Source organism: Brienomyrus brachyistius, unplaced genomic scaffold (genome assembly GCF_023856365.1).
Source record: "Brienomyrus brachyistius isolate T26 unplaced genomic scaffold, BBRACH_0.4 scaffold98, whole genome shotgun sequence".
In the NCBI taxonomy this organism is placed as follows: domain Eukaryota; kingdom Metazoa; phylum Chordata; class Actinopteri; order Osteoglossiformes; family Mormyridae; genus Brienomyrus; species Brienomyrus brachyistius.
This window is the reverse complement of record NW_026042373.1, coordinates 652,172-678,555: the sequence shown is the minus strand read 5'-3', so window position 1 is coordinate 678,555 and position 26,384 is coordinate 652,172. Positions and strand designations below refer to the sequence as shown.

General features: G+C 52.7%; 1 protein-coding gene across 1 annotated transcript; it reads left to right on the top strand.

The window, feature by feature from the left end:
- The first annotated feature begins 651 nt into the window (after positions 1 to 651).
- Positions 652 to 26,384, top strand: LOC125727450 (polypeptide N-acetylgalactosaminyltransferase 1). Its single transcript, XM_049004154.1, has 10 exons — positions 652 to 701; positions 1,143 to 1,309; positions 8,379 to 8,586; positions 11,661 to 11,831; positions 14,432 to 14,549; positions 15,463 to 15,643; positions 19,791 to 19,930; positions 21,504 to 21,602; positions 22,092 to 22,226; positions 26,016 to 26,384. The coding sequence occupies exons 1-10, from the start codon at positions 652 to 654 to the stop codon at positions 26,160 to 26,162; spliced, it is 1,416 nt and encodes a 471-aa protein (XP_048860111.1). The 3' UTR covers positions 26,163 to 26,384.

Genomic DNA, 26,384 nt, shown 5'->3' with positions numbered 1-26,384 from the left:
GGGGTATATCAGACGTACTCATCCGCCTGGGCTGAAACAACCAAAATGAAGGTTGTCAGTTCAAGTCCCAGTGAGTTTGACCTAATTCTTGTACCCCAGAGTAAGGTCTAAGCTATATGTGTATGTATTAAATTCCGAATGGCTTTGATTAAAATTGTCTTAAAATGCATAAGTAAGGGTTTTTGCTTGTGTTTAGGGGCTTGCTTATGGCGATGGCGTCGGGACCTGGGGGGCTTGCTTATGGGATGGCGTTGCCGGGGCGGCAAGGCCCAGGCTCACTGGCTGCCTGTCCTGTTCTCCGTAAATGTCAGGCGTGAGGAAAGTAAAGGTCTCCTCCATTTATCTTCCCCTTTTTCTTGTGCCGAAATCCAACCGATTCCACGGTGTCAGCAGTGGGGGCGCCGAGCGGACCAGGGAGCCCGAAAGCCATTAATCACGGAGAATGGGAGCCCACCCCCTGCTCTACCAATCAGGAGCTTTTAATGTCAGGACAAATGATTTCATTAATGCGGTCGGAGGTGGTCAGTGAAGACGCTGTTATGTTTTGGAGACCAATCTCCTCACCTGACCTCTGAGTGGGGTGGGAATCACGGGGGGGGGGGGGTGGGGGGCTCTTGGCTGAAGGAGGAACAGTTCTCATCACCATGCTCAATGCTGGCTGGCTTTCCCAGCGCCTCCTCCGCAGCAGGAGTGCTGGAAGGGTATGGGCCGGGGGGGGGGGGGGGGCTGTCCCCAGGATCCTACTGCTCTCTGCCACACACAGGAAGTGTGTTTAATGGCCGGAATGATGGCGTCCATTCATCTGTAGTGGATTAATGTGGCACTCGTGCATTTTGGGTGCTACGTTTTCCCACCGTCAGGGATACAGCGAGTCCATCTTTCCTCTGCCGTGCTCTGCAGCGTCATGGTGTCATGCTGGCGTGCTGGAGGCACTGGGCCCCCGTCTGATCCCTCCCCCTTATCCTGGGCTGGCTTTGATTTGTACTCGAACCTCCCCACCAGGGTAAACTCGGGGTGTCAGAGGGGTGGGTGCCACGCGCTCACAGGAACTGGGTGAAGGTTAGGGCCCCACCCCCCCATCCCACCACTTCAATTCAGGTCCCCCTTATAACGTGTCATCTCCCCCCTCCCCCCCCCCCCAGGTGTAAGAATAAGCTGTACCCGGACGAGCTGCCTCGCACGAGCGTCGTGATTGTCTTTCACAACGAGGCGTGGAGCACCCTTCTGCGCACCGTGCACAGCGTCATCGACCGCTCGCCACGCCGTCTGCTGGAGGAGCTGGTGCTGGTGGACGACGCCAGTGAGAGAGGTGGGCACTGTGGGCGGGGTCTCCAATGGGGGGCGGGGGCACTGGACACTGTCACTTCTTATTGGATTACACACAACACACACGCATTGTTACATTCCCGTTTAAAGAGCTTCTCTACTTCAGCATATTCATACAAGCAGAATTATTTTCCTCATCCTAACCAAAATTACTGCTTCTAGTTTCTTTTTGACTCCAGTTTTTGTCAGAATGTTTCAGACTTTATCTCGCTACTGATATGCATGGTTTCCCTTGGAAGGAGGTCAGTCTCACACTAGCAGCCAGTGTCAGAGTAGTGGCAGTGAAGGGGGTGGCTACTCCCCAGGACTCACCATCACACCCAGAAGGCGCCACTGAGACCTGAATATAAATCCAGTTAATAAACCCAGATTTGAAAAAACGGTGCCAAAAAACTAGTAAAAAAAAAAGAAAAGGTTGAACTAACTAACTGAACCCCTTGGAAACATAAGCAGGACCACATGAGAGAGGCAGAAAGCCCTCATTATTATTAATACCCAGTGACTTTGCTTTGCCCTTGTTAGTTAAAAACAGCCAAACACGCCATTTTTAAAAAGACTGTGAAATAAACTAATCGATACGGACAGAAATTTGAACAGTCCCCGGAGCGGTCAAGCGGGGAGTGGAGCCCTTCTGGTGTCATGGTGCTCAGCATCGATGGGCTAAAGATTTCACCGCTCAGCTGTTTGTTTGTCCAGCTGGCAGTGTGTATGTTTAGGGGTGTAAGTGTACCATTTAAGCAGAGTGCACCAGAAAGGGGCTGTGCTTCACCCAGACCCCTCGTCTCTGTGCTCTTGGCGGAGCTGTATGTGGCAGAAAGCGGGCAGACGGAAGACACGTGGCCCCGCCCCTTTTACACTTCATACCTCTGCTGATTGGTCCAAAGTCCTTCATCGCTGCCACATTTGTTGCTGCACATTTTACTGACGTGTACACCTTAGGAAATGTCATGTCTTGGGTGGGAGTTCGAGTTTGAATGGATAAGTCAACCCCAAAAGCAGATGATCTTAGAATGTCGGATCAGGGGGACGTCAATGGGACGGCCATCATGCCAGGCCAGAAATTATTTCAGTTCAGTTAATAACCAATGATAGCATGGAGGCAGGTGGGAGTGGCATCAAATCTTGTGTCTGATTGGCTGCCACAAGTTCCAAGTCACTTATGCATGAATGCTCTGAACTGTATGAATTTTCCCTCATAGAGGATGGAAATTTCCCTCTGAAATGGTTGAGCATATTGAGAAAGCAGGTGTTGCTCTTTTCCCTTTTCCCTTTTCATCCTCTGCCTCAGCCTTCGAGGGGGTTGCTCCGCCCATCAGCGACAGCCTTTATTGAAACTGAAAGTCGCTGTGATTTCCCCTCCCCAGGGGCGAGTGTGATAAACAATGCAGCTTTGTGCTTCCTCGGGCTCCTCTTCCAGCCAAACCTTCAGCCGCTCGCCGGCTTTGAATGAGCTCCACGTTGGTAACGCCATGCGGGGAGGAACTCTCGATTTCAGCCCGCTGCGAAGCCACATTAAATAGGACTTAGATCCTCATTGTGACGCTGACTCAGTGAAAAGGGGGCGACCTGCTTGTCGACGGCCTCTAACGGGGAGAAGAATGGTGGATGTTGCTGATCCTCCACTCTGCAGCTCTGTCCCGACACCATGCGGTGATGTAAATCCCTGCAGATCACTGAATCTCAGGCTTAATGTGACTGCGGCAGGAATTAAAATCCGGGATTTGTCCCCTCTAGCAGAGCTCCTGTTCTCGGCATCGCTGGAGGTGTCACTGGGGAAAGACCTTCTCCATGTGTAGCGTAGCTGACTCGGAGGGTGAAGCTGGGTATGCAAATATTAGGTCATATGATGGAAGCTCTTGACAGCCCCACAACAAACTGATGATTGATCGGGGTCGTACCTGGGGGTGTTCCGGCTGCTGAAGACTCTTTTAAGTAGCGTTTTTCCTTTGGTTTGGTCACGTGTTCGCGTCTAACTGTGGAGTTGCTCCGGCCCCTGGAGGGAATGCAGAAATTAGGGCAGCACGGCCGGTCTGGGATGTAGGGTACCGCTTGACCATCTATGAACTGGATCCCGACGCAAGCCTGCACCATCCACTTCAGGAAGTGCCCCCCTCTCCCCGAAGCAGGGGCAGCAGGTTTCATTGGTCTCGTTACCCTCCCGTCCAGCAACCCTTGACGCTCCGATGGATTCCCGGATAGCATCTCGCTCTGGTTTTGCTACTGGGCTTCCCCCATGAATCCCGCCCGTTCGTTTCGCTTTACACTCGCCAGCACCCATCCCACGTTTCAGGGTCTCATTTGAATCTTTAAAAATGTACCGATAACCTCAGGGAAGTGGGACTGTCTGGTTTCAGCATGACCCATTTTCTAATGATCCCCCCGCAGCCACGCCATGACAGATGGGCTCTGACCAGATTCTCTCTTTCCCAGGGCAGTGCCACTTTGGAGGGTGGGGGGGGCATTACAGCAGCTGACAGTGGGCCCTCGGTGCTGGGTGGCTTTTCGATTCCACCACCTGAGCATGGAGCTTGCTTAAGTCATGTATACTGACTTCTCTGCCTGCCTTGGGTTTCTTAGTTGGGCCCCAGCTGCAGGCTCACATGTAAAGTAGGTCCCCCCCCCCCATGGATCTCACAGTGGAGGGGGTCCAGAAGGTCAGGTGGATCATTATAAATGCTCACTTTGTATGAGTGGGGTCTTTTCTGCCCCGGTGTCACATGCACAGAACATACCGGTATAGCTAGGTGCTCTCACCAGGAGGGTGAAACAGGATTTGATGTTGCCCAGGGATGTATGTCTCAGAACGTAATTCCTACACTCCCGCTGGCCATTTATGCACGGTGCAAAAATAATAAGACCCCCATTAACATCCTGTTTTTTTTTTCTTCTATTTTTGGAAACTTATTACACTTTCTTTCCCTTCACCATCTCAGTGTACGGGTTTGTGTAAAAAAAAAAAAATGTTTCCACTTGCACAATGGACCAGCATTCTTTCCGCTCGTGACTCACTCTGTGTTTTCGGCATGACGACAGGTTTACGCTCCGTCATTCTGATCCCAGACGTTTCCTTCTGTACTGTGAGCTTTTGCTTTGGCTCTTCGTCCTGCTGGCATGGTGCTGGCATGCGTTAATACGTTGACTTGGGTTCAGACAAGCCAGATTTCCTAAAATCTGGGTCTCACTGTGAGTGTGTTCGGACGCTTGGAGGAGTCCGCTTGGAGGAGTCCGCTTGGAGGAGTCCGCTTGGAGGAGTCCGCTTGGAGGAGTCCGCTTGGAGGAGTCCGCTTGGAGGAGTCCGCTTGCCTGCTCCTCCTCTTCACTAAGGGTTTAGGCCAAGAATTTGAAACTTCAGTCTTCCTGCAGAGACTAGAACTGCAGACCTTCTCGGGGATTTGAAATGTCCTCCACGTACTTTTTGGTGCTTTTGATGGCCTTGTTGCTGCTCTCTGTTCAGCATCAGCGCAGAAATGTTTAGGGTAAGACTCGGATCGTGGAGAGCCAGCTCAGACTCAATCGTTCTGTGGAGGGCATGTTTCTGTTCAACGTGATCGTTTTCGCGTCCCGAGTTCAGTTAAAAAGATAAATAAAAACAGAAATCCCTGTTTGCTGTGCATGCTGTTACTGGCACAGTCTGAAACGCACTACATGGTAATCCATGGTCCTGGCAGGAATACTAAAGCACAGCATGATGGGATATCTGAATGAGCCCTTGTCCTTGCACTACTTGCAAAAAGTCACAGCTTCGAATGCTAACAGCCCGCTGCCGAACTTGCTCCTAATCAAACGGTTATCTCCACCGCTGTTTGCTTTAGGAAAGCAAATGTTTAAAATTGAGCCACTTTAACTCCCTTGTACCTCATTAGCAATGGCGCCAAAGAGATAAGAGAGTGGGGGGGGAGACTTCCTATCTGAAGGCTCCCCTGAGGTGTAAATGCCCTGTTGATGTTTGATGGAGCTGGGCAGTCGTGTGGAGACGTCACTGCTCACTTCGCTGTTATTCTGCAAAAGTTCAGGAGGTTAAATGTCAGACAGTCTGCGTGATTAATGGACCTGTATGGAGACGCTGTCTTGTCGCTGTATGTTTAGGTCTGCCAGTTTTCTAGAGCACTTAGCGTACAGGTTCCAGTGATATGGAAGCAAAGATTTTTAGAGGTTACAGCTTCATGTAAATGGCAGAGTTGTCGGACATTCTGTAGGACAAGGGCATAGGTTTGGTTTAAACATTGGTAGGGGCCAAATCAGCCCCGGCCTGCCCGCCCCTTTAACAAACACTGTACTCTCAGTGTCATTGGGGAAATGTCCCCATCGTCCATACCCAAATCCACGCCCCTGCTGTGGGGATGTGTCATATCTTGTTGGGGGTGTATGCAGTAGAACATTGTGGGTCAGTCTGAGCTCGGGGACCAGCCCCAGACCTACTGGAGATGTGGGACATTCCCCAAGGCAGAGCTGCCTTCACATGGTCTCCATGACTTTCCACTCTTCTTGGAGTCCCCTCCAATTTTGGATCCCAGAATGAGGTTCGCCTCGTCCTGCAGGAAGCTACCAGAAAGCATCGCCGTCATGGAGGAACGCCGTTCAGCTTCTTTCTCATGGCATTGTGACTGGGCAGGTAAAGACATAGAAGATGCTCCAGGCTGTGTTCGCCAGGTTTATGACCTGGTTTTTAATTAGGGTTAATGAGTATAATAAACCTTTGGGGGGGGGCATATTTTAAGGGGAGGAGGGACACCATATCCACACATTATCTTTGACACGTCCTTCAGTCCAAAGACCGTCATTATCCTCACTGGTTATATCATGGTGTAGACCTCCCAAAAAAAAATGACCCAGATAGACGTCCGGCGATAAACGGAGGTGGGGGGGGGGGCGAGGACGCGCTCCCATCATGCTGCTTGGGCAGAGTGTGTCACCCCAATTTGGTACAAGCTTCTCTCACTGCAGGCTGCAAAACATGAGCTGGGTCATTCAGACTGGTGTTTTTACGTACTAAAGCCCCCTGTAGGTTTTAGTGCAAAAATAATTTCTCCATTTCTGTGGAAATACAATACTTGACATAATTGATTCCTTGGCTTTCAATGCATCGACGTATAGGGTAAATTGGCTCACTTTAGTCGGGATATCCTATAACAAAGACGTCAGTGTCTGCGCTTCCTGGGAATGAGGTCGTCAAGGTAGTTCGCTGCCTGTAGGTAAATCTTGTCAGTGACTGCAGTGAGCGTGTCGGGCTTTGCAGTGGGAGGCTTGGGCTGTCTGCGCATCTCCAGCTTGAGAGTGAGGAGCTCCGGGCCTTGGGATCCTGCTTATCTCACCCTGCAGCTGCAAAGCCCATCGATTTAGCCTGCAGGCTGCCGGCATGCTGACGCACGCGGGACGATCCGGGACGATCCGGGTCCAAGGAGTGCGCTGGTCATTCGGGGAATACGAGTTCCTGCTTATGCGGAGTGTTTTTATTGCTGCTCTTGTGTGGCGTTACTCATATGGTGCAGGCTGAGCTGGTGAGCAGGAAGCCAGCTGTGCTTAGTTATCTGATACCTCAGAATGCATCTGGCAATGTTGCATCATTGGTTTTTATCACACCTTGCTATAATAAATATTTGGACTTTGCTCACCCCAAAGGCCAACTTTGACTTTGCGAACCAGGAGTTTTCTCCATAGAATGGCTGTCTAAGGACTTGGTTAGCACCAATCAGTCTTTTCCAGAGCCTCGACTCCATGAAACGCACTTGCTGGAAATAGCAAACCTTCTCGATGCTGGTAGGTGTTGATCATGTGGTCTCTGCTGGTGCCGTTGAGGGGGGCAGGACGCCCCCCTAATATAATGGTAGGGGAAACACTGTGTCCCGTTCTTTAACTTCTGCTTTACCGGCTATTCCCAACACTCGGCTTTTGCTTGAGGAGCCTGACTGTCTACCTGCCCGCGACCCCAGCTGTGCTGCTTGACAGCTCGCTTCTTCGTTCATTTGCCCTCTCGTCTGGTCACTCGGTCTGCTGCCTGACCTCAGAGGCATCCTCTTTATTCTTGATGGTCCAACTCCAGTAGATTAATCGGGCCACTGGGAATATGAATCCAAGCTCTGTGACATTTCCACGTGCATGGAGTGCTGATAAGACGTCCAGTAGATGAAAATGTTGTGCGGCGGGGGTCATGACATAAATGACAGTGGAAACCTTCCCTCCATTCCTGTTTAACTCTGGATTCCTTTATGGCTTTGGGCTGTAAGTGGACTTGTGCCTGTGAGTAGTTGTTATTGGTTGGGTTGGGTAGTTCTCCTTGAATTCACTAAGCTCACTCTCATGGCGAGCTCTGCCGGTGTGCTCTTTGTTGGATTCTGTTCCCCATTGATTTCTGTCTGGAAGGAAACCGCCTTTGGCGCTAAAGGACACTACAGTGTGACCCTGGTGTCCTTGGTAGCAGTGCATTGTGGGTTAGCCTTGGGCTGTGACTTCTGTGCTGTGATCTGCTGTTTATACTTATAAAAATGAGTCTCAGCGCTTAAGAATATGGGTTCTTTATGATAATTATGCATCCATCAGAATAAGCAGCTCAGACTTGGCTTGTTCTACCCATCCTGAATATGCCTCCTAAACAGGATTCACTTGACACACTAGCACCATTCTTAGTGCACATGCCCATGAAGAGCCCACACATCCATGCAGCTATCCATATGTCCTACGGCCTGTCCGTCTGGTAGGCCGCCCACCCCTGTCTCCTCCCATCAGTCCATCTGGTAGGTCGTCCACCCCTGTCTCCTCCCATCAGTCCATCTGGTAGGTCGTCCACCCCTGTCTCCTCCCATCAGTCCGTCTGGTAGGTCGTCCACCCCTGTCTCCTCCCATCAGTCCGTCTGGTAGGTCGTCCACCCCTGTCTCCTCCCATCAGTCCGTCTGGTAGGCCCCCCCCCACCCCTGTCTCCTCCCATCAGTCCCTCCTGTAAGTTGGTCTTCTCCTGTCTTCTCCCATTTAATCTTCTGACTAGGCTATCTATCCCGGTCTCCTTCTGTCCAACTCGCCCGTGTCTTATCCTGTCCACCGTGTTCTTATGTGCTAGATTTCCTGAAGCGCCCGCTGGAGCAGTACGTCCGCAAGCTGGAGGTGCCGGTACGGGTGGTGCGGATGGAGCAGCGGTCTGGGCTAATCCGTGCTCGGTTGAAGGGGGCCTCGCTCTCCACAGGCCAGGTCATCACCTTCCTGGATGCCCACTGTGAATGCACCGTCGGCTGGCTCGAGCCCCTGCTTGCCCGAATCAAAATGGACAGGTACGTGGGCCCAGGAGCCCGGGTCTGCCTCAGCTCATATCTACTGCTTACCTAACCACTGCTTTCAGGTCTGCCATCTCTTTGATGTTAAAATTCTGTGACTTTCTGGTGTCCTGAATCACACTTCTCACTAAATTCGCGTGATCCTTTATGTTTTAGAACGGCATTAATTCTGTTTAAATCTTGGATTTAGGATCTAGACTTAAGAGTTTTCATCAGATGAGGTGGAATTGAGAGAGGCTGGTGGCCATGGGGATTTAACTAAAAGCGGATTTTTCTTTTGGGGCGGATGTCTACAGCATCCTGTTTCCAATCTGCCATGTTCCCTTGTTGCGCAGCTCTTCATATCTCTGATTCGCCACGCTTTACATGTCCCCTCAGGACTAGGCAGCGAAGGCACAGCCTTAACCACCTGCTTCCATTCATTTTGTTGCCCTAAAGACTACAAAACTCAGAATGCAACGCTTGCCTCTGTCACTGAGCAGATTGCATCATGGGACCTTAGTCATTCCGCCTAAGAGAAGGAAAAAAAGGCAAATGATAAAAGTGCAGGCGAAGAGTGGAGCGACACGGCGGAGGCCCTGATTAAAAGTTTCTGCCGAGTCTGTCATCGTCCCCTCCTAAGCAGTTCTAAGCCAGGTTCGGAGAGCGCCCTCCGGCAGGAGATGGAAGACTGAGGTGTTAAAGGTAGCTTTCATCTTCTTCGCTCCTTATAAGGAGCACATCCTGGCTTGCTTCTGACAGAAATGTTCGTCGTTTGTGGTAAAGCCAGGATTGGAGATATGAGCAAGGAGCACATCAGCGAGGAGGGCAGGCTCTCATCCCGCCCTCGCCTCGTTCCTCAGCGTGACTCGAGAGGAACCGCGACTCGCCTCTGCTTGTGTGGTAACAAGCGCGTCGTCGGAGCCTCCTGCAGGACTGGATGGCTGTGGGCACCAGGTCACATGGTACAGGAGCATTTCTCCGCAGGAGCCAATAGCCCAGACATTCTGGGGGGGGGGCTGCTGACAGAATGCAGATGACCCCCACCTTCTCACAACACAGTGAACTATTTTCATATGAAGTTTTGATTTTGGCACCGCCAGTGCTAAAATGTCACTTGACTTCGGTAATCAGAGAGCAGATTGACATCTTGTGCTGTGTGGGCGGGGCCTGCAGACGGTTCCCCCAGATGCTACATCCGCTGTGCTCCTCGTAACAAGCCTCCGCCCCCCTGCGGGCGCTTCGTGTGGCTGCCAGCATGGAGCCCCTCCTCCTATTTGTTTCACTCTGCTAATTACCTTCTCACCCTCTCGGTGTGTTATGCTGTAATCACCACCCACACTGTGTGTGGCAGCCTGTTCGCCCACAGTTTTCCTTTGAACTGACATGTTCTGGACTGGAGTTTGTGATTGGCTGCTGTGATTTCCCTGTTCTGGGGTCAGCCTGTAGGGTGGGACTGAGGGGAGCTGTGATCGGCTTCTGTTTTGGCACCGATTTCCCTATTCTGGGGTCAACCTGCAGGGCTCTGCTGAGGGAAGCTGTGATTGGCTGCTATTTCACCACTGATTGCCCTGTTCTGGGGTCAGCCTGCATGGCCCTGCTGAGGGGAGCTGTGATTGGCCACTGTTTCAGCCTATAGAACTCAGGTTGTTTTCTTAGCTTGTTGCTGCTGCTGTTGGTATCCAGGAGCATCTTATCCTCACTCTTAGCACCTCGCTCATGCGGATGAGTGTGTGTGGAGTTCTGTGCTGGGATCAGTATTAACTGGGATAGTGCAACTTATAATGACATTGGAAATGGTCTCACTATAGACCCAACCTCGATGGAATCAGTCAGTCCAGAAGACAGATGGAAAAAGTGTGGCCTTACATGGTGCACTGGTCAGCCATGCAGTGGGTGCGGTCACTCTATAGTCACATAATGGGGTAGCTTTGGTGGGGCCTTACATGGTGCACTGGTCAGCCATGCAGTGGGTGCGGTTACTCTATAGTCACATGATGGAGTAGCTTTGGTGGGGCCTTACATGGTGCACTGGTCAGCCATGCAGTGGGTGAGGTTACTCTGTAGTCACATGATGGGGTAGCTTTGGTGGGGCCTTACATGGTGCACTGGTCAGCCATGCAGTGGGTGCGGTTACTCTATAGTCACATGATGGAGTAGCTTTGGTGGGGCCTTACATGGTGCACTGGTCAGCCATGCAGTGGGTGAGGTTACTCTATAGTCACATGATGGGGTAGCTTTGGTGGGGCCTTACATGGTGCACTGGTCAGCCATGCAGTGGGTGCGGTCACTCTATAGTCACATGATGGGGTAGCTTTGGTGGGGCCTTACATGATGCACTGGTCAGCCATGCAGTGGGTGCGGTCACTCTATAGTCACATGATGGGGTAGCTTTGGTGGGGCCTTACATGGTGCACTGGTCAGCCATGCAGTGGGTGCGGTCACTCTATAGTCACATGATGGGGTAGCTTTGGTGGGGCCTTACATGGTGCACTGGTCAGCCATGCAGTGGGTGAGGTCGCTCTATAGTCACATGATGCGGTAGCTTTGGTGGGGCCTTACATGGTGCACTGGTCAGCCATGCAGTGGGTGAGGTTACTCTATAGTCACATGATGGAGTAGCTTTGGTGGGGCCTTACATGGTGCACTGGTCAGCCATGCAGTGGGTGAGGTCGCTCTATAGTCACATGATGCGGTAGCTTTGGTGGGGCCTTACATGGTGCACTGGTCAGCCATGCAGTGGGTGAGGTTACTCTATAGTCACATGATGGAGTAGCTTTGGTGGGGCCTTACATGGTGCACTGGTCAGCCATGCAGTGGGTGAGGTTACTCTATAGTCACATGATGGGGTAGCTTTGGTGGGGCCTTACATGGTGCACTGGTCAGCCATGCAGTGGGTGAGGTTACTCTAGAAAAGAAAACCGGCGTTTGTGTGTCTTACCGAGTTGTCGTCATAGCGACTGTAGTGCTGGGGTCGCACCCCATGAGTGTGGAAATGATGATGTAACTGTGTCCGACGTGATGGTGTTTAAGGCTCCTCCATGTCACGTCGATTGTACACTTGCCGAAGGTCATGTGCTCCTTGCTTGCAGGAGGACCGTGGTGTGCCCCATCATCGACGTGATCAGCGACGACACCTTCGAGTACATGGCCGGGTCCGACATGACCTACGGCGGCTTCAACTGGAAGCTCAACTTCCGCTGGTACCCCGTCCCGCAGAGGGAGATGGATCGTCGGAAAGGAGACCGTACCCTGCCTGTCAGGTACGCACAGTGCCGCCTGGTGGGGGGGGAGTGAGGTGGGGAAATGGACATTTCATAGAGTGTGTGTGTGTGGGGGGTGGAATGTGGAAAAGAGGGAGACGGGCAGAGTGGTAGCATGGGGGAGGGAGGGACAGACTGGGGGGGGATGAGAAATGGAGGGAATAGACTGAGCAGCTTTGCGAGCCTGGGGGGTCTAGCCAGGGAAGCCTTGGGGATGGGGGGTGTCTGTACCCGAGCTGGGCTGCCATGGGGGGGGGGGGATCCCCTCCCATTACAGCCACTTTTCTGTATTCTGATGATTCTGTTCATGATTAAATAATGACACTGACTGATGACAGGAAGGAGAGCAGGACCCCAGTATCATTAACTTACTCTTGTGGTGTTTGTCGGTCCTGCGGACTCCGATCCAAAGTTGGAGCCGAAATCTGTGCAGGCCTGTTTGGATACCCCCCCTTGGGAACAGGCGGCCACCCAAAGTTCCGGTACCCTACCTTCGCATAGCCTTCATGGGGGGGCCACGTGGCCCAGGCTGAACTGTCTGGGTTTGCCTTCAGCCTGGGAGCTGTTGGGACTAATTAATGGAATCGTTAGGCTGCTGGAAAGCCTGGACTGGAATAGGGATCCTGTTATTCCTCAGCATGGCCGTCCATAAGCTGGTCACACCACACGTAGGAGCAGGAAGTCTCAATGGCTCTGATCAACACGCAAACTGCACAGTGCTTAGAGCTTTGGGGTGTCAGTGTATGTGAGTTACTGTGACCCCTCTGACCTGAGGAAGACTGGGAAGCGGTCAGTCCATCAGTGATGTCCCTAAACAGCTGCTCCTTTGTCTTGTTTGAGTCCGGGGCCTCTGAGAGGCTCTGCGCGACCCCCCTTCCTACCGGTGCGTTGGGTAGCCCTGCTGTAAACATCCACACTTCCTCTCATTCGTCATTTCAAAGCTCCAGTGTTCCTGTTTGTCACAGTAACAGGTTGTGTGTGAGATTGAGCTCGGGAAGAGGGTTTGGGAAGGAATCGATTGGGAAAACCGGATAGGTGCAGGAACACTGAAGAAAGGTGCCGCTGCACTGCTGTCCAGTGGCGTGAAGTCCAATGAACAAAAGCCATCGCCCCGCTCTGGGCAGGGTGACATGGCCTCTCCCGCTGCCCAGAGGGCCACACGGGGGGCACCAAGCTCGGCACTTGAATGGGGGGTCCTGGGGTCGGCCGGCCCCCTCAGGCCGGACGTGTATAATCACAGCCTGCCCCGGTGCCCCGCGGCACTGTGCTGTGCTCAGATATGCTGTTTGTTTTTCTGTTTCTAAGCTGATGGATGTTGGCAGCTGAGAGAGAGAGAGAGAGCGTGAGCGAGAGAGAGATGCTGTTCTGAATATGGATGGTCTGCCGGCACTAATGAAGGCTGCTGTCAGCCCAGCCGGACTGGGGACACAGGCAGTGCCGCTGGGGGGCCACGGGGACCTGACCCTCATAACCCCCCCCCCCCCCCCCCACACACACACACACACACACACACACACACACACACACACACACACAGAGACCCTCCCAGGGTACATCTCTGCAGACAAGCACCTCCCAGATGTTCCAGGAGGCTCATTTTGGCCTTCTTTCATCCTCTGGTTACTCTGGAAATGGCCTCTGTGGTTGGCCAGGCCTTTTGGATAGGGAGTGTTGCCATTGGCTACTCCCTCCCGCCGCGGCCTCTCAACTTCTACTGATTGGCCATTGACCCACTGTCTCTGCAAATCACACAGACACCTTTACAGGCAGGGTTTATTACTTTACACTTTTAAGTTCCCCCAGTGTCCTGCCCTCATGAATCATTTATATGCTGGTACCTGCACGCCTCCACACCCCCCATTTTCTCACGCTCATTCTGAGCGGATACAGCTCAGGTAGCAAAACGCTTGGATGTCTGTGTTTGTGCAAACCTCAGAGTCTGCCGGCGATGCAAGTCATTAAGTTTCAACACCCTTTAACAGAGGAGGGAGACACACTGATTAAAGAAGCTGTGATGAGATCAGAGATGTCCAGCGCAGAAGTGTGTGTGTGTGTGTGTGTATGTGTGTATGTGTTCGTTCCCCCCATCTCTGTTCCACACAGAGCTATGATATGCTAACTGCACTGAAGACACAAACAGGTTAGACAAAGCCATGAGCCCCTGTGCTCTGCGAAGGCTGATGTCAGAATCGTAGATGTTGTGCTCGGATTAGGCCACTGTAACGTCACGCCTGAGGAGAGGAGAATCACGGTCTATCGCTGGCCACAGCGGACTTTCCTGGTGATTGGTTCGGTTAACGGGGACGAGGGGGGGGCTCTACCCTGCCCCCCATTCTGAGTACTCTTCTCTTTGGGCACCATCTCAACAGTTGATCGAGACCCAAACAGTAACTCTACGCAGCTCGAGCTTGAGTTGTTGATGATGCTTGCTCACAGACCCAGCAGATACATTCGCTAATAAATCAGGGTGTCCCTGGGCGTCCGACTGCAGAGGGGGGAAAGGCTGTGCCACGCTCCTCGCACCTGTCTGGTGTTTCGAGCCAGACTTCCAGCTAGAGAAGCTGCAGTTTGACTGTCGACTCGCTCTTGTCTCCCGGCAGGACGCCCACCATGGCTGGGGGTCTCTTCTCCATCGACAGGGACTACTTCCAGGAGATCGGCACCTACGATGCGGGCATGGACATCTGGGGAGGGGAGAATCTCGAAATCTCCTTCAGGGTACGTGATGTTTTTTTCCCCTCTTTGGTTAGGGGCCAAAGTGGAAGCTGCTTAGATTAGAGGACGTCCTCCAGATGAATTTCTGAGTGGGTTTATATAGACATCTTGGGGGGTGATGTTTGGTCTGCGGAGCTTGTCGGCCATCTCTGCCCACCTCATCGGGAAATTAGGCAGTCGCTGTTTTTTCATGCTTCTATTGGCTTCTGCAGTAAAGGACTGTTCTCAGTCTGCCCCCTGGGGGGCGGAGATCAAAATATCCCTGCAGTCCTCTGGAAAAGTGTCAGCGAGGCCGGGCTCATGGTGTAGCTCCGGAGTGCCCTGTGACAGTGCTGAGGTTCCTCCGAGGGGGGTGCAAGTCTCAGGAGGCTTCTGAAGACCTCCTAATGACATGTGCTCTATGGAGACACGGCGGGTGGGGGCACAGGGTGGGGGCACGGGCTGCGTCCCACTTCACAGCTGCTTGTGATGCCGCCTCTTTCTCAAGGGAAGCTTTTCCGTTTCATTTTATATGGATGACAGACCAAGCTCTGTTACATCTTAAAAATGTACTTTTTGGGTAATTATTTTTCTTTTGCAGGAACCGCCTGACTAATTTCTTTTTCCTACTCAAAATATTGTCATTAGCTTGTTAGAGAGGCAGTACACTATCAGTCAAAAGTGTGGACACACCAGCTTTTAATACGTTGGTCTAGTATTGCTGTTCTTCACCTTATAGCAAAAGCCCTTGACGCTGCAAGGGCCAGGAGAAGAATCTCAGAACCTTCTCATATTTTAGGCGCTTGGGAGTAGATCTCCAGTGCCTTGGTGACTGCACTGCAGGACCTCGGCCTTCCAGTGTCCAGAAGTAGCCACCTGCAGTGTTGCTGCGTCTCGCCTCAGTTGCGCTTTTCCCGTTTGCCCCTCGTTGGTGCAGATCTGGCAGTGTGGCGGGACCCTGGAGATCGTCACGTGCTCCCACGTGGGTCACGTGTTCCGCAAGGCCACCCCCTACACCTTCCCTGGGGGCACGGGCCAAATCATCAACAAGAACAACCGTCGGCTGGCCGAGGTGTGGATGGACGAGTTCAAGAACTTCTTCTACATCATCTCACCTGGTAGGAGTTTGGGTGGAGCTGCAGGGGCACCGTAACTACACCTTCAGAGACCCACCGCCTTGATTTTACACTCCTGTACCGCTGTAATGTACGCAGTGTCTCATATTTAATATCTTTCAAATTTCAGTCTCTTCCAGTGTCTGTGCTACAGAATGTTCTAGATTTGTTGGCCTTCATAAGAGGTAGAGGTTATTACTGCGGTACCTATCAGAGTCTATCAGAGGGCTTTTATAAAGTATTCAGGCACCATATGGTAACAGCTAGTGAATTTCTGCTGTCATCTGCCTCCCCACCTCTTCTGGAATATTGTGGTGAGGGTGGGGGATGTTCATTCAGATGAACATGTATATTTTTAGTCGCGTTATCCCGATAATGGTCACCCCATCTCTCTCATCCTGGCTGCTGCAAGCAGGACTCTTCGATTAAGGATTCCGGTAGCTTTGGCCTGTCGGTGGGGGTGGGGGAGGGACAGTATCGACTTGGTATACTATTCAGAGGATAATGGATATTAATATCCCTGCCAATAGTGTGTAGAGCTTTCCTGCACCCTCAAGCTCATTGAGGGAGCCTTGGCTGCAGGGCCCTGTGTGTGCTGGGCTCTCTCCGTGAACACGATCCTGCACAGTGTGCATTTGTGCCGGAAGTCAGCCCAAGGAAAATGCCAGAGGAAATTAAAAAATGCTTAAAAACAGACGTAGCCCCGTGCCCTCTCTGCAGCAGCAAACGGCTTCCAGACAGCAGCCGTCTGCAGACTCCAGGGCTCTGTGTCCTCAGCAGGTCAGGGGATGTAGTCAGACCTGCTCCTGAATCGCTAATGGTGCTCCTGGGCTGTGATACACTGCGGGGGCCTGATTAACTAATCAGCTGTGTTAATAACCGACCCTCCCTGACCCGACATCAACAATACATACGAGCAGCATCCATCCCCTCACTGCCGCCTTCATAGTGAAACGTTTTTATACCCCAGCTTCTTGGTAAAGGCGTAACTGTGCGGTGGGGGGTAATGTCAGTGTGACAGAGTGATGTTGCCACGGTGACATTACCGAGCAGAGTGGAGCTCCTAGCGACAGAGCAGCGATGGTAATTTCATGCTACAGAGCCTCTATTAACCTTCCCCGATGCACCCGGGTGGGAGCGGCAGACAGCTTGGGGGATTATGGGAAAGATCCGGCTGTACTCCTGCCGTTAGCCATGCCGTAGGTCCGCGCTTTGGCGCCCCCCTCATGCCGCTCCTGGTACCGACACTCATGGTCACCTACACCACACTACGGTCCGGGCAGATCTTGCTACATTTGTTATGGATTTATAGGGAAGAAACCAGCCTGTGTTGTGCCAGCCGTGGGTTCCAATGGACCAGCTGTCGGTTCCAATGGACCAGCCGTCGGTTCCAATGGACCAGCTGTGGGTTCCAATGGCCTTGGGGTTCTTGCTCGGTTTTCGGTAATTCCTTTAGTGGGAGGTGGCGTGGAACATCGGGCGAGGTGTCCGACTGGGAATAACGACCACAGGCAGAGTGAGGAAGATTGGATAGCAAGCCGGCCGAAGCCAGCAGACCTTGGGGATGGGAGATGCGACAGACAGGCAGCCCCAGGACCATGGCTGGTGGGGGAGGTTTCGCTTCCCGAGACTAATTATAAATCTTGTCTCGGCGTCTATTGAATGACTCCCAGTGCTTGATTTCCAGCGCTCTGGCTTGTCAGTCTGTAATTGAGTTTTTATTCTCGGACGGACATGCTTCAGACATGGTGTAGCTCTTGAGAGCCAAGGGAGGCATGCCAACCCTGGGAGGGGGGGCGTCCGCCGAGGGAACACGGCCATGGAGCTTGTCAATGGTCCTCCTCTTGGCTGAACTCCATCTGAACTGAAAGGCGTAATTCCCGTCAGCGTAGCCTTCCCGGGTGGCGCCGAAAATGGGTCGTGTCCATTGATTTGCCATGAGTCCCTCAGCCTGAATCTGATTCGTGAGACGGATCACCTGCCCAATATCTGCAGGTTAACTTCGTTGTTCTGCCCTTTGCTGGTTGGAGTTTAATCTAGGCTCACTGTCGCTGCTTTGGTGGAATTTGGGGTCCCTGGTAGTCTGAGGGATGAGGGAGCGTTGTAGCCTGTAACTGCAGGTCATAATTTTACATTCCTTAGAGTTGTCCGAATCCCAAAACAGAATGTTGACGACAATATAGAAAAGTAGCCGAATTAGAATCATTTGCTCAGTTGACAGGTAGTCGAAATGATTACTGTGGACAGCAGGTGGCGTACTGGTTAAAGCTCTGAACTTGCAGGTTTGAGGGGTAGGTGAATGAGTGGCATGTGAACCTCTTTCAGAGCCTCCCCTGATGGGTTGGTATGTGCTGTCTGTTCCCAGAATGCTCTGGGACCGTAGTTCTGCTGTAGTTTACTCTTGCCACGCTGCTTAAGGTTATGTAAGCTTGCCTGTCATGCTGTCCCTCCCCCTCCCTTGATACTAAATTAATTGGAGGTCAGTCAGTGGCCCATTAATGTTTGCCGCTGCTTGCAAACTGGGTCTCGCTAATTGAATTGAAACAGCACAACCTCCTAGCTACACCTGGGTGATTTTTTTTCTCCAGTATAAATTCATCTGTTTATTTTTGCGTGTGTTTAATAATCTTTTGGAATCCTTACTAAATCCCTATTTGTTCATTTCATTGTGAATGATTGTTGCTTTATTTTTGGTATTTTTATTGCGGGGGAGGATGCCTCGAAGTCTGGCCTCTTCCTCCAGTCTCCCCCAGTGAGTCGTGATGGTGTCCCAGAAGGCCGTGCAGTTATTGGCTGGTTTACCAGTGGCTGCACTACATGGCGCGTATCACACTCTTTACCTTGAGAAAATGGCCGGGTCTTGCTCTCCACTAGCAGGTCCCGAGGGACCAGCAGGGAAATGGGGGGGGGGGGGGGGTTCGGTTACCACATCGGAAACATCCTGTGACATGATCTCTCTGTTCTCGGCTTTCCCAACGCTGCTTCCAGCTCCTGCCAGCTCAGTTTCGATGGGGGGGGGGGGGGGAGTGATATGAAGTGGACGGGTTTAAAGGCGGGAACCAGGGGGGAGTTCAGGATGGGTATCATCTGTTTGCCCCCCTGCTCCCCCACCCTAAGAAAAACATCGTGGCATCACTATTTACTCCTGATTATCGATCTGCCTTGGAACCAGGCCAAGCACCCTGCCTGGGCCACGGTCTACCCCAGCCCTGCCCCCCAGCGCCCCCTCCTGGGCTGCTCGCCAAGTGGAAATCAATCAGCCCTAGGGTCTGTGAGTGGCAGCTTTACTGCCAGGTCAGTGTCAGGGCAGGCATCACGGGACATTAACAGTTAAAGGGTTTGCTTGTGTTTCGCATTTGTGGGTGTGACCGTCCATCAGGCAGATGGAATCTGTACAGGGATTAATATGTTGGAGGAGGAGAAGTGAGAAGCCCAGGAGAAGTGAGCACAGTGCTGAGGCTCCAGTGTGGCGTTAAAGCCTCGGCTGAGTGCTAAGGATTTGCTCTGGCTGGGATTATCTGAACTCACAGTTACGGGGCTCTGTCTGTATGGGTGAAAAATAAGCCCATGTTTGCTTTGGGTTGTTGGTTCTGATCCTCATCCAGTTGGCAGTATGATTAACTTACTTTTTAAAAAAATTAAAATATTTCATGGGGATGGTGACAGTGGTGGAGGGGGGGGGGGGGGGTTCGTTTTGGTCCAGACTCTGCCAGATTAGTACCCTTGATATGGTCAGTAGATTTGCCTTTACATGACTGACTGTTACACAGAATAATTTATTGGGCTGGTGGGGGGGAAATGGTGTATTTTCAAAGGAGGTTTTGTCATTTTTTTTTCTCTTGGGCAGGGGGGGCTGGAATCCATGTTAATCCTCTGATAACTCGAACCCTGGTTATATATACCTGGATGTGATAGAACCCTGGTTATATATACCTGGATGTGATAGAGCCCTGGTTATATATACCTGGATGTGATAGAGCCCTGGTTATATATACCTGGATGTGATAGAGCCCTGGTTATATATACCTGGATGTGGCAAACGAACGTTTAGCAGGGACGACTCACACTTTCATATGGGGGGGTTTGCTTGCCAGTTGCTGGGTCCAGGCTGTGCCCACGCCCTGGCTGAGGCCTGTCTGCCATTTCACAGGTGTGACCAAGGTGGACTATGGTGACATCTCCACGCGCACGGCACTGCGGCAGAAGCTTCAGTGTAGGCCTTTCTCCTGGTACCTGGAGAACGTGTACCCCGACTCACAGATCCCCCGACACTACTACTCGCTGGGAGAGGTGAGCCGCCCGCAGTCCAGGATCGCGTGTTTAGGTGGTGTGATTGATATTTGTTCTGCTGGCCTGGTAACTGCAGATTGGACAGAATCTCAGCTTAGAAGCTAAGGGCTTCTGCTGTACATGTCCATATTAGAACAGCTGCAGATGGCTGCTTATCTGATTTGGGGAGCCCAGGCACTCACACTCTCTCTCTCTCTTCAAGTATCTCCCCCAGGTCTGTCTGTCTCTCTCCCCAGGTCTCTCCCTCTCTCTCTGTCTCATTCTCTCGCTCGTTCTCCCTTCAGGTATCTCCCCCAGGTCTCTCATTTGCTCTCCATTCATGTATCTCCCCCAGGTCTCTCTCTCTTTTCAGATATCTCCCCCTGGTCCCTCCCTCTGTCTCTCTCTCTCTCTCTCTCTCTCTCTCTTCAGGTATCCTCCCAGGTCTCTCGCTCACTGTCCCTTCAGGTATCTCCCCAGGTTTCACTCTCTCTCTCTCTCTCTCTCTCTCTCTCTCTCTCTCTCTCTCTCTCTCTCTCTCAATGTCTCATTCTCTGTCTGTCCTCGGGCATCTCCCCAGGTCTCTCTCTTTATGTCTCGCTCTCACTTTCTCACTCTCTCTCTTATTCTTTCAGTATCTCCCCAGATCTCTCTCTCTCTCTCCCTCCAGGTATCTTATCTTCAGGTATCTCAGGTCTAAGTAGATAAAAAAGATATAAAACAACAGCTTAAATCAGAGGAAAAACATCCAGCAAACTGCCAGGTCACGGTAAAGCAGCCCTGTAATTAACTGCTGATTTCCTGGTGGGCTGTAGCGCTCAGAGACGGAGGATATCCCATCAGCCCCGGCACATTAACATGCACAGGACCGTTTTCTCTCCATCGCCGGTTTCAGTCACACAGAACAGTGAAAGCTTTCGGAAATCTGTTTAAAATTTTAATAGATTTTTCCTGAGCAGGGGGGCTGGCACTCTGTAAGGTGTGTAGATGAGTGCAGCTCATTAGCTGGTCTCGCTCTCACTCCCCAACACGTGGTAATTACAGCGCAGCTGTTCCCAAACGAGGGCCACGCAGAGAGCGCGCTCTGCATGGCGCGTACAGCTCACCCGGGGTGCCGGCCCACACCCCCCACCCCCCGCTCACGCTGGAGCAGCTGCATAATGCTCTTTTTAATGGCGGGATCCCTATATGCTCTGTGGAGAATCAGCTTTGATTTGTGTATGGCTGGGATCCTGACCACTTCCTCTCCTCACAGCCCAACCTGTATTCATAATGGGAAGCCACACATCTGCATGGTTAGTCCTATTAAACTGCGATGGGGGGGGGCACAGTGCTTAACAGGATGGGGCACTGGCTGGCTTCCTGTTAACCTACTGTGGAGCAGGTTATTACTGGGTGTTTAACTGGGATTCAGCATCTCCCTCAGCGGTTGTCAGGGGGGTTAATGGTGATACCATGGCATGCACACTATCTCATGAATGAGCCCCCTCTCGGGCAGGCCACGCCCCTCTCGGGCAGGCCACGCCCCTCTCGGGCAGGCCACGCCCCCCCTCTGCCCGTACAATCTCAAATAGTGTTCCTGCCTCACCCTCAGATCCGCAACGTCGAGACCAACCAGTGCCTGGACAACATGGCCAGGAAGGAAAACGAGAAAGTCGGCATCTTCAACTGCCACGGAATGGGCGGCAACCAGGTGAGCCTCCGCTTGCAGGCGCGTCTGGCTGAGCGTGCTGTGGGGGTGTGACGGCGGCGCTGGGGGTAGTGGGGTGTGCTGCGGGAGTGCCTGCAGTGGAGGGGGGACTTCTTCCCATGGGTGGACAGACTGAAATGGCATTAAACTGATACTGTAACATGTGACTGTGTTTAAGGGGGGAGGGATAATGAAGTAGAGACAGCATTCAACCTAAAATCAGTTACTGGGGTAAATGAGTCCTCACCTGTCCACACCTGGCCAGGGTATGTTGCATTGAGCTGCATGCTGTGATTTCCTGTGTGGCCAGTCTGGTTCTGCTCCCTTCACCACTGGGAAGAGCCAGAGGAAGCTGGTCATTGGATATTCACTCATGCCACTCATTAGTCCCACCCTCATTGTGGGCCCAGGCTATCATTGGCTGGGTTTTGATTTTATGGATGAATTATTTAGATGAAAAGCTAACTACTTCCACCCCCACCCCACCCACAGGTGTTCTCCTATACGGCCAATAAGGAGATCCGCACGGACGACCTGTGCCTGGATGTGTCCAAGCTGAGCGGTCCGGTCATGATGCTGAAATGCCATCACCTGAAGGGCAACCAGCTGTGGGACTATGACCCCGTGGTGAGTGCCATTACCCATAATTCCTTTTGCAGGGGGCAAGTTTGCCTTCAAAAAAGTAGCCAGTGTGATTCAGGGAAAACACAGCATGAGACCTAAATACCCTGAATGCACAGCACAGTATTGCAATAACTGTAGTATAAGTTTGCATGCCACATGGGCAGGGCACTGCTGCCAATTACATGGAGGTTAGGGCATGTGTCTTACTGCTATTCAGTCTTGCCGCAAAGGGGGTGGGCTTCCGAGGATGAGCATTTTTTTTCATTTACCTTTATTTAACCAGGCAAGACAGATTAAGATTAAGCACATGTTTCTTATTTACAACTGTGGCATCCAGGGATGAGCGTCTGGGGGGCGAGATTCCAGGGATGAGTGTCTGGGGCGAGCTTCCAGGGATGAATGTCTGGGGGGCGAGCTTCCAAGGATGAGTGTCTGGGGGGCGAGCTTCCAGGGATGAGCGTCTGGGGGGCGAGCTTCCAGGGATGAGCGTCTGGGGGGCGAGCTTCCAGGGATGAGCGTCTGGGGGGCGAGCTTCCAGGGATGAGCGTCTGGGGGGCGAGCTTCCAGGGATGAGCGTCTGGGGGGCGAGCTTCCAGGGATGAGCGTCTGGGGGGCGAGCTTCCAGGGATGAGCGTCTGGGGGGCGAGCTTCCAGGGATGAGCGTCTGGGGGCGAGCTTCCAGGGATGAGCGTCTGGGGGGCGAGCTTCCAGGGATGAGCGTCTGGGGGGCGAGCTTCCAGGGATGAGCGTCTGGGGGGCGAGCTTCCAGGGATGAGCGTCTGGGGGGCGAGCTTCCAGGGATGAGCGTCTGGGGGGCGAGCTTCCAGGGATGAGCGTCTGGGGGGCGAGCTTCCAGGGATGAGTGTCTGGGGATGAGCCCTTGCGCAGACCGTGCTGTCGTATGCTCCAGTGCAGCAGGAGTCCATCACATGCATGTTTATATACAGTGTAGAGCAGAAACCTTATGCAGTAGCTCCTGTGTTGTCATGCCTCTTGTTAGGGGAATGAAAACAGCAGCAGGATCTGCTGTGAAACCATTCAGTCTAGAAACCCAGGTGGATCCAGTATTTACACAGAACTACCAGAGCATCTGGGTGGAGGCGCCATCGAGCATCCGAAGCAGCAGAACAGACCTCCAGCCAATTAGCTGCTTTGTTTACAGATGAAAGCCTGTTGATTGGTGCATTCAGAGACTGAAAGTCACTGATATCACGGCGAAATGAGAAGGGGCGGTATTGTTACTGTGAGGGAGACCTATTGGTCACAGAAAGGATCTTTCCAGTCCTTCTGTCTTTAGTGAACATTCCCTGAGTATGAGAGAGCAGAAGTTACGCCTGCCATTCTACCCCTCCTCTGCATTAGCTGACATAGAGAGGTGCTTGTGTAGTACCGCACTCAGAATGCCCCACACCCTGCATTCGCGTAGAAGAGCTGAGCACTCATTCCGTACACTTTTTCTCATTTAAATATCCAAACTGGGAAGTAGTTAACCTGAGGTGGAATATCCCGACTGGCCCCCTGGGGACTTCAACTGGCAGCTTTCTTTAGTACCTAAAACCAGTTCTGTCTTCTGCCACCGTATCATTGAGGATGAACTCTCGAACTCTCACTGCGGTCACAGGAATGGCACGATATGAGGAGAAACAGACCGTGCCTCAAAAAAAGGAGAATGCACTGCTGCTGAACACCAGCCAGCAGGAGATTACTGGGAACGAGCCTCCGAGGCCAACAGGAGCCATCGCAGCTCTCAGGACGGGCTTCCGCTAACCACTCCGAGCGTTTCATTCCGTTATTTCCTCGGAAAGTCCCCTGGGGCCTGACTCTGCTGTGTAATTGGTTCTCTGTGTCTGCTCACCAACCTCCCCCTCGCCAGCATGGACCTGACTGGGACCGCTGGAGGCCTCCAGCACTCTCTCGGCACTGTCCCAGGCGCAAATGCTGTCCTGGAACGAAGACCGGGGATTAGGTATTCTGGAACTGGAATTTGGAATTCTCATAGTTTCAGAAGTGAGCCAAAAGCCACCGCCTAACGGCAGCTGTGGAGGTGGGTGTGTGGGGGTGTGGGGGGGGGGGGGGGGCCATGCCAGCCATTAGTGTCCGATCAGCACACCTGCGCTCATCCGGCAGAGAACGTGGTTAAAAGCCTTTGCTAGGCTCTAATGGTGTTAAAAATCACACCCTGGATGGTAAACGAAGGGCATCATGTTTCATGGAAGGCCTCCCCGCCAGCGCCTCTAGTGGTGATCTGAGAAGTGGCGCCGGCCCAATCAGGCGTGGCCGGTGCACACCGCGCGTGTGGAGAACTTGCCGAGGGGCTCTTAATGCCTTCGGGATCGCAGTCTCCCTGGAAACTGCCAGCGGCCCACATAGACACAGCAGCTCTTTCGCTCGTTCGCTGGCTCTCGCTCATCCGCTAGTGGCAGCTGTGCACACTGCAGCCTCAGGCTTGGTGCATTGACAGAGAAGCCCCTCATGAGTAGAGCCTCTCTCTGTCATCCCTCTGGCCACGCCCCCTCCCCTCTGGCCACGCCCCCTCCCCTCTGGCCACGCCCCCTCACTGTGTTCCTTAAGTAAGTCCCCAAACAGCATCATATGCAGGCTGTTCTTCCCCATAACATCTGAATGCTGTTCACAAAGCTGACACCAGGGTGGCGCCACTAGGGCCTGCCCTGTCCTGCATATTGGACCTTGTCTCGGGCCCGGAGTAAGTCCCAGACTACGCATGAGGCTCTGTGCCGCTTTATAAAAACCCTGATCGAGATCCGGTTTAACAGTGGACACAGCGGCTTCCCTAACACCAGGCATGATTTGGGATTATCCCATGTGTAGGATTGTCCGACCACCTGGCGCAGGGATGGAAAGTTCAGTGGGGGAAGCAGACCGGTGCTTAGACATGAGCGGGAAGTTGGTAGGAAATTTTGTGCAGTGAAATAGTGACGCCTTCACAAGATTATTTAAAATAAAATATGTAAGTAAGTGTCTGACCCTCTAACCCCTTAATAGGGATACAGGCTTTTTCACTTTTGGGGGGGGGGGGGGGGGGGGGCTAATGACCAGCATTAACGAGCCATTAATCTGTTTTCACTTGCACTGGAGCCAGGAGCTGACCAATCTATCTGAGGTAGGAGAAAGCGGACCTGCTTTGCTGGCCCCTGCCCTGAACCCCCCCACGAGAATCCGACCCTGAGTGATGGCTGCTGCTAGCATGTGGCTGCTGTTTATCATTGGTAGTGTTTATTTCCTTTTCGGTTTGATTAGCGGGTAATGGCTGCTTGGCAGTCGCCGAGGTCAGCCTTCCTGGTTCGCTTCGGAGCCATCCCCTCCGGCTTGTTTTTGGGAGGGGGGGGGGGGGCAGGGTACTGAGGACCGGCTGCCCAGAGCTCTCAGCTAGAGCCCGTGTGAGAGGGGTTAGGGTTAGGGTTAGGATTAGGATTAGTGCTGGTCTCTCTGGCCGCTGCTCGCTGTTTTACTCCGGCCCTCAGGCACATGAACGGCAGGCTCATGCAGAAGGTAGGAGCTGGGGCTCCTGTTTTCGCTCAAACTATTTAAGGTGCATGAGAATTTAAGGTGCCCCTTGAACCATGATAGCCTGTCCCCGAGAGAGTCTCTGCGCACCCTGGTAAACAGATCAGGGATTTTCCTACTGCTTAAGTTTGTGTTTTCTCACCCTGTTCCCTGTAGAAGGTCACATCCATCACTCTGTAACAGCGGCTTTGTGAGGACAAACCCTGACAGGTGTGGCTGAGCTGACTGACTCCTGAGTGACTCTCTCTCTCTCTCTCTGTCCTACAGAAGCTGACACTAGTGCACGTCAACAGTAACCAGTGTCTGGACAAAGCGACAGAGGAGGACAGCCAAGTGCCCAGTGTCAAGGACTGCAACGGCAGCCGGTCCCAGCAGTGGCTCCTGAGGAACGTCACACTCCCGGAGATCTTTTAGGCTGACCCACGGAGGGCGAGCCAGGGAGAGGCGAGGGGGGGGGGAGAGAGCCGGAGAAAGAGAGGGAGGCAGCCAGGCATGGACTGCTGAACGAGCGCTGGCAGGAGGGGGGTGGGGGGAGGCGCTGCCAGACACAGGACCGGCTGGAGAGGGGGGTGTGTTTTGTTTTTTCTCTTTTTTGACTGGGCTACCTCGGCACAAGACTCGGCCGCCCCGCGCCCC

Coding starts and splice junctions, on each gene's coding strand:
- LOC125727450 (XM_049004154.1), top strand. CDS start 652: ATGCTGGCTGGCTTTCCCAGCGCCTCCTCCGCAGCAGGAGTGCTGGAA. Junction 1,310..8,378: donor GGACGACGCCAGTGAGAGAG/GTGGGCACTGTG, acceptor CTTATGTGCTAG/ATTTCCTGAAGCGCCCGCTG. Junction 22,227..26,015: donor TGTGGGACTATGACCCCGTG/GTGAGTGCCATT, acceptor TCTGTCCTACAG/AAGCTGACACTAGTGCACGT.